Source organism: Lingula anatina, chromosome 1 (genome assembly GCF_051362555.1).
Source record: "Lingula anatina isolate TDL-2025a chromosome 1, LinAna3.0, whole genome shotgun sequence".
Classification (NCBI taxonomy): domain Eukaryota; kingdom Metazoa; phylum Brachiopoda; class Lingulata; order Lingulida; family Lingulidae; genus Lingula; species Lingula anatina.
The window spans coordinates 48,827,442-48,834,754 of NC_141767.1; the positions used below are offsets into that span (position 1 = coordinate 48,827,442).

Sequence of the window (7,313 nt, forward strand, 5' to 3'; positions counted from 1 at the left end):
ACCACGATGACAGTTTCGGTTTCCTTGCATTTGAGATACGTAATGATAGTTTAAATTGCTTGAATTTCGTTTAGACAAAATTTATTATTTTGCTTTGAGCTGAAACCGCACAATGTGTCTTAAAGTTTGTTACTGAGCTTAAAACTGGCACGATTTTTCCGCCTTTCGGCTTAACTCTTGTTAGAGAAATAAAAATGGCTGCCTCCATGAAGAGCCTGATTTCGGGTCAGTAATTATTTCGGTTTGTTCGATTTAAAGGTTAGCTTGTATTCTGCGAAGAGGAAAGTTAGAATTTGATGCAGGGGAAGTTTCAAACACCATGGAAGCTATTGATGTTTTCTTTTTGTCTATGATAGACACGTAATGTTTTAATTTTTATTCTGCTGGTCTCTTTTTTTTTATGTACTAAAATAACTAAATTGAAAGATACAGGTGCGCGTAAATATAAAATGACAGTAAGCTAGCCACTTAGCTTGTCAGGAGCTCTCAAATTTTTGCCCACCCCTTGCACCTCCCCAAGTCGCCTACTGTTGAAAAGCCTGTTTGCCATTAATTATGCTGTGAATAAGGTAGTTTTCATCTGCTCATTTACCAATGCATTAACACACCTATTCATGTCTTCAATAAGTGTACAATTTCATGGTGGCATAAATATGCATGCTAGCTTTTGGTATGTGCACTTTTATGAAGTAGTTTGTTTATAAGCATGAATATTTGTTTGTTGCCATGAAAGTGTATAAGTTTTACTTTAATTGTCTCATCCCTGTTTGCCTCTGACCAGTCAGCATTGAGCAAAGTATTATTAATTAATGCAACATTTCTTTTTTTTTTATTTTACTCATATTTATTATTTATTTTAACAAATATTTATTACATTTAACTTCTTATGTTATAGTTAACTTTTTATAACATTTTAGGAATGAAAAACATTGGTATGAAGATATTTTCCTCACCTGGTAATTGTTTGCCAACATATGCACAGATGAGAATAGCAGGAAATTACACAAGTCAGTGCATGCAGCAGTTGAGAACTTTTTCATTCACCAGTAATAAGCAAATAATAAAAAAGTAAGTACATTTCCAGTACTTTGCTCTGGCAAAATATTTTCATAAACCTGGTTGAGGTTAAGGACTTTTTCATTTACCAGTAATAAGCAAATTATAAAAAGTAAGAACATTTCCAGTACTTTTTTTTCTGGCCAGATATTAAACATAAATGATTTCAGATTTTATTCAAATCATCACAGACTGAGTTCCGATCAATGATTAATTAACCAATTTTAATGAAATTTTGCTAAAATTTTTAAGTGATTACCTACAGGACATGTAATAATCCATATCTCAATTTGAAAAATTATTTAAAAAAATTATTTTGAGTGTTTTATACAAGAAATAAAAAAATTCTATCTGTATTGCAAATGTTCACATTTTTCAAGTCCTGGTCCCTACATATTCTATATCAGTGATACCTGGATTGTTGGTTCAAGTACTGAACATTACTTTTTTTCTTTTACAGACCTTTACTTCAGCCTCAGATTCCCATAATGGAAAGCTGTCGAACCAAAACCATTATTGACAGGAGGCGAGGTAGAGCTCATGGAGTTAAAGCTGTTAGAGACAGATTCTTTCGCTTAGAAAATGGTTTGTGGATCCGCACCATGGCAGGAAAGCATCGGAAACTTTGGGCTAAGTCAGAACGTAGAAAGTTCAGGCTGCGTCAGCATGTTTTTTGTAATAAAACTCAGTGTAAATTACTGGACAAAATGGCTGGACCATATTATGCAAAGAAAAGATATTTCCCAGAAGATCCATATGGGCCATATCAAAAACGCTATGGAATGAGTCACATATTTTATGAACCTCCAAAGTTTCTTCCATGAGGTTCTTTTGATTTGTGTGAAAACGTTTTTGGAAATTTAGACACTTCAAGGTACCATTAGACTTTGTGTCATTAGAATGAAACTGTTTCATTTAAATATAATTTGCTTATAATGTTTCTGGATGCATTTTTTAATACAGACCTTAGTTCTGACAAACAGTCTAATGTATAGAGAGTTGTTTATTACTCTAAGTTCTATTAGCAGATTGGTTGATTCATTATGAGACAAGAGACTGGGGTGAATAAATGTTTGTAATGAATGAAAATATTCTTTATATTGAAAGATCAATACAGCATCATCACCAGTTTTCAGTATACACAGACCTTTGTTATGAATACAAAATGCAGGATATAACTAAAACATAAATGCTATCTTCTGACTGTCAAGCTACCTTTTGCCTCAATAACTAAATGTAGCTACTTTTTTCTAGCAGTCTACAATACCAACCCTATCAACAAACATACCAGCAAATGTACCCCTGATTTTTGAACTGAACTGTTATAGTGCATTAGCTTAGTTTTGATCCAGCATGCAACGATCCACTCTTTAGTGAAATGTTATGCAAAAGGTGGTATCATCAGCAAGTTGAAGTTCACATAGTGTGCCATTGCTATCCTTTCCAATTTAGTATTGTAAGAAATTTATTTATTTTGCCATAATAAGCTGAATGATATTATAGGGAAATATGAAATACAGGTAAAGTATAGATTATTCTCTTCAATTGTTTTTCCATTTTTTCATATTGATTATAAATTATAACCATTATCATGGTCTATTCAATCCTGAAAATAAGGAGAATTTAGTCTACAGTGAGAGGTTGTTACACCTGTATATGGTGTCAAACATGAACACAGGTTCATGCTTATTATGTTTTGCCAAAAACTTTCTCTCATTCCAAGTAGCAGTGAAGCTACTTTCAGCACTTCAAGCATGAAAATGTGATTTGGTCCAGCTAAAAGTCATGGGACAAGTAGTAGAGAACACAGCTGAAAAGATACTAAATTTTTGCTATGGAGTGTTCAATGCATTGAATATTTTCTTATTTAAAAATTATTTTTATCAAATGCTCTTTTGAACAATGCTAGGCTCTGTCTATGACCAGTAGCATGACTTTTGAAGTATGACGTATGGAAAATGATAATAGGATGTATTTTAAACACTCTGCCTGGGACACTCCCATTAAAAAAATTATATTTATCTTACTTAAGGGCAACTACAGTAATTATAAAAGGATTTGTGGTGGTTTCTTTATATTTGCCTAGATAGATCTCGAAGTAGATACAGCAGGTGTTGAAGAGAAAAATTCAATGAAGATGAAAAGGTAAAAAAGCACAAATCAGTTGTGACTGTATAAAAGACCACAAGATTCCATCATTAGCAATAATGGTTTATGTGTATGCATTAATTGTAAATTGTACAAAAATGTCTGCCTGATCTTACATATAAAAGTTACAGACAGATTTACATTACATTTTATTCAAATAATGGCCCTTCATTTCCAATTTAAAAGTGTCTCTGAGATGAGATTATTTCATGTTAAGGGAAGTTTAGATTTTAGATACTGAAATTCACACAATGAAAAGCAATACAGTCATGTGTTTGGCCACCTGCAAAAAGAAAAAGCTTTTTTTCTTATTTTCTTTCAGTCAGGTGGGTTTTTATTTTGGGTAAGATTGAAAAAGGAATCATAGTTTGAATTTATCATTTAAAAGTATCATAAAGGTGTAGAGGACTGACATTTCTTTATCAGTGTGATTGGCAATTTAAAATGTCTTTTTTGTAAAAGAATCTCCAGCACAAAAAAGAGCACTGAGTTTTAAGACCCTTCAAGACAAGACTAATAAATAAATTTTTATAATAGTAAAAGGTAAAATTGACCAGGTATTGATAAAGAAAGCCCAATTTAAGTCCATATATTGTGGAGTATTTTGCTGTATGAACTTCTTATACATATAAATATGTTTAACCTTTGAATTGATATTATAGTCAATATGCTTTTTCCTGTTGACTTGGTAAATGTACATGTCACTTCAGCTGCATGAAAAAATATTCTCAAATTTGCAATCGAAAGGAAATTATCACTCTTGTTATGTAATTGCCTTTTTGTGAATGCATAATTCTTGGCACACTTTCAGCAGGAGCAGGACAAGAGCCATTGCGTAGGTTGTGTAATTCCTGCACATCAGTAGGTGGGGTATAAAATCATGTGTGCCATAAATGTAACAGCGGTGCCGTTATGTCATTATAGTCCAGCTAGGAGCACTTTGTGAAATCATAAAATTGTGTTATTGTTTTTAGATAGTGGGAAAGGTTAGGCGTGCAATGGCTGTTACAGTTATGCTGTGTTTGTACTTGCCAATGGCTTGTGGCAAACTAGCCACATTATTGCATCTGTATATAGGTGCCATTTGCTAAAGGCAAGCATATATTTTGCAGTTTTGAAGTTTCTGGCCAAGAGCCTTGATAAGAGCTGATGAGGAATGATCCAGATTTATCTGTGAATCATATTTTTGCTCTGTTTTTTTATGACAAGTAAGAAAACGAAATGGAAGTGAGTTCTTGGGAAGGTTTTTATAATTCTCCATAGAAAATAAAACTTTATACACATATTCTGTATGTGATACAGATACTTTTGTGATATGGTTATAAATCAGTAGCTATGGAAAAGAAAATAACTTCATTGTCTTTGCTCTAAACTTCAACATCTACTTACTTTATTTGTCAAAACTCACACTACTCTTGGACAAATTAACCCAAGCTGAGACATAATACCAAGGGAAGTGCATATAAATTAGGTCTACAGTTTTCACAGGAGCAGGTTTCACCAAAGATCTTCAGCCAGAATATTGGGCCAAACTTAAAGTAGTGCTTGCAGTAAATATTGGTCTAGCTAAAATATATGCCATATCTTTCTTATCATTAAATGCACATGAACTTCTATTTAATTGGACTACTACTCGTATGTCTTGGGTCAAAATAGGGGCCTGAATGAGAAGATACGAGTGCTAACTGGTCCATGGCCTACATATGGCGGATATACGTGAAAGGAAGACCACTTAATCCTGTAATGGTCTATTGGCCTCTTTTATGCCTCCCCACGCGTTGTCCCTGCAGGGGTACAGTAATTAAATTTTGGCTCAATTCGACCGGTCAACCACATGGGGAGGCATTATAGGATTAAGGGGTCTTCCTTTCATGTAGGTCTGCCATATTTTGGTCGTGGACCAGTTAGCACTCAACTCTTCTCATTCTGAATGGCCCCACAGGCTAAAATTTCGTTTAGCCTTGTATTTAGTTCTTTTGTGAAGCCCCTTGGGTGTCAGCTTTGTGGCAGTGTTTGAAAGTCATTTCAAAATTTTGATAAAAATCATTACTGATAAAATATTCTCCATAAATTTTATAGATTATGATTGTCCTTTCTGACATTGCATTTACTTTTCTGCCAACATTGTTTGTTACTTTATCAGCTATTTAGTAATTACATGTGTTGAGCAATCAAGCAAATGGGCTTGACTGATGTACCAGTACAGCCTCTCAGATGGGAATTAAGACATTGGTCTTGTACTCCTGAGCATGCTGTCCATGGAGTGTGCCATTAAGGATATTTACACTAAATAGTACATTTCCTTTTTAGTTTATTACTGTCTAGGGTAAATACCTTAAATGGAGTTTTCATGATGTAGGATGGTCATACAGTCTTATTTTATATTTAAATGAAGTTTTAAATAATTACTGGACAAACAATTTAGTCTAATTGATCACCCTCAAGGAGACTTTATCAGGGTATATTCTCAGTCTTGTCATGCAATCTGCATGGCAGGTCACCTTGTCTCATGCCCTGGGGAGGTATACTGTAGATCCTCTATGTCAATCCCCTGTCGATTAAGGACCCACTTCTCTGCCCTGCCAAAACTCTGTATGCTTCCTTGAAAATGAAGTCCCTGAGAGGGACACACTGCTATCTTTTGGACTAAATTGTTTTGCAAGTTTAGTTATAGTTTTAAACAGTTTATTCATGGAACAAGCACCATTTAGTCTAAAAATATAGGTTAAATTTGATACATTTCCATTTTGGATATTTATGCTGATGAGTACAACCTGTTCTATGGTATTCCTTTTCTTAAGGTTTGAAATACTAGTATCATTATTCAAGGAAAAGAGAAATAAAATAAAATGTTACCATAAGAACAACAAATATACTGATGTTTTGAAATATGAATTCACAACTCTTAGTAAACACTCATTTCTGTAGTAAAGTATGTGTTGCACAATATATTTCACATGGACATGACAGTAGTTTAAAAATACAATTTTTAAGGATATCATTGAGTGAACTGTATTTAAGCCAAACTCTTCACCACCTGTGGTAACAATCTGTCCTCTTCCATAAATGTTCTACCTCAGTTCCTACAAATAGCGTATACTTTCACTCTGACAACCAGAGGTATAAATGTAACAGTAGACAACGTTTTGTATTGTTCTTGATAGATACTGATGTGATAGGCCATAATGATAATGACAAGAGATTTCACCAAAATTTATTTAGTACAAATCCTTAAAGAAAATTAAAATTCTGCTTTGATGATTATCTGTATAAAAAAATTATAACGGCATATAAAAGTGGGAGGAGTTTATATGTGCTTGTCAACAGAGGGTTCATGGTCATGCTGCAGCAATATGGTGTCTGTCAAAGCATTCTGGATAAGTACAGGGTGTATCAAAAAGTATAGCACTTGTGTTTAAGTTGTATAGAACTTTAATTGTGTGCGTATACCTTTCTTTGTGACTCAGAGTGTGAGTGATTTGTAAGTTGTAGGTAATCATGATTGCCATAATCATGTAGTTTTCTTTTCGTTTTTGTTGTTTTTCAATAAGTTCTTCAAAATATGGTTCTTGCATAATACATAGTGTTAGTCTCTTTGAACTTCTTGGAAATGTTGACATATAATATTTATGATTCTGACAGATAGAATTTATCTCTCAAAATATTCACGATTAATATTTTTAGCCACCCAATGTGAAAAATGTGTGTGTGTGAGTGGCTGGGAGGAGAGTTCTGTTGCAAAGTCAACTTGACAGTTTTTAGAAAAGCATACATTTGCAATTCATTATATTATTAAAGGGATAACAACTGTTTGTAAGATATCTGTATTTCACAAAAAATATATTGTAAATAACTCATAGAAATACAATGAATTCTATTTTACCCCCAAAACAGCAGTTAACACAATTATTTTGGAATTTGTGCTTAAGGAATTATTACAAAAAACCAAACTTTTTAGAAAGATACAGGGAGTAATTTTAGATGTTGGAGTGGATTCATATATCATTGGTAAGGATGGGAAAATTGTCCTTTACTTCAAAAAAATTCATTTTTTGGCCAAAATGAACAGTTGTTATCGCTGTAATCATTATAGCATTTTTAACAAAGAT

General features: G+C 33.2%; 1 protein-coding gene across 1 annotated transcript; it reads left to right on the plus strand.

Annotated features, from left to right (window-relative positions):
- The first annotated feature begins 75 nt into the window (after positions 1–75).
- On the plus strand, positions 76–6,075 carry LOC147764416 (large ribosomal subunit protein bL35m-like). Its single transcript, XM_087000914.1, has 3 exons — positions 76–225; positions 918–1,068; positions 1,517–6,075. The coding sequence occupies exons 1-3, from the start codon at positions 195–197 to the stop codon at positions 1,878–1,880; spliced, it is 546 nt and encodes a 181-aa protein (XP_086857040.1). The 5' UTR covers positions 76–194; the 3' UTR covers positions 1,881–6,075.
- The last annotated feature ends 1,238 nt before the right edge of the window (positions 6,076–7,313 follow it).

Coding starts and splice junctions, on each gene's coding strand:
- LOC147764416 (XM_087000914.1), top strand. CDS start 195: ATGGCTGCCTCCATGAAGAGCCTGATTTCGG. Junction 226..917: donor CATGAAGAGCCTGATTTCGG/GTCAGTAATTAT, acceptor ATAACATTTTAG/GAATGAAAAACATTGGTATG. Junction 1,069..1,516: donor AATAAGCAAATAATAAAAAA/GTAAGTACATTT, acceptor TTTCTTTTACAG/ACCTTTACTTCAGCCTCAGA.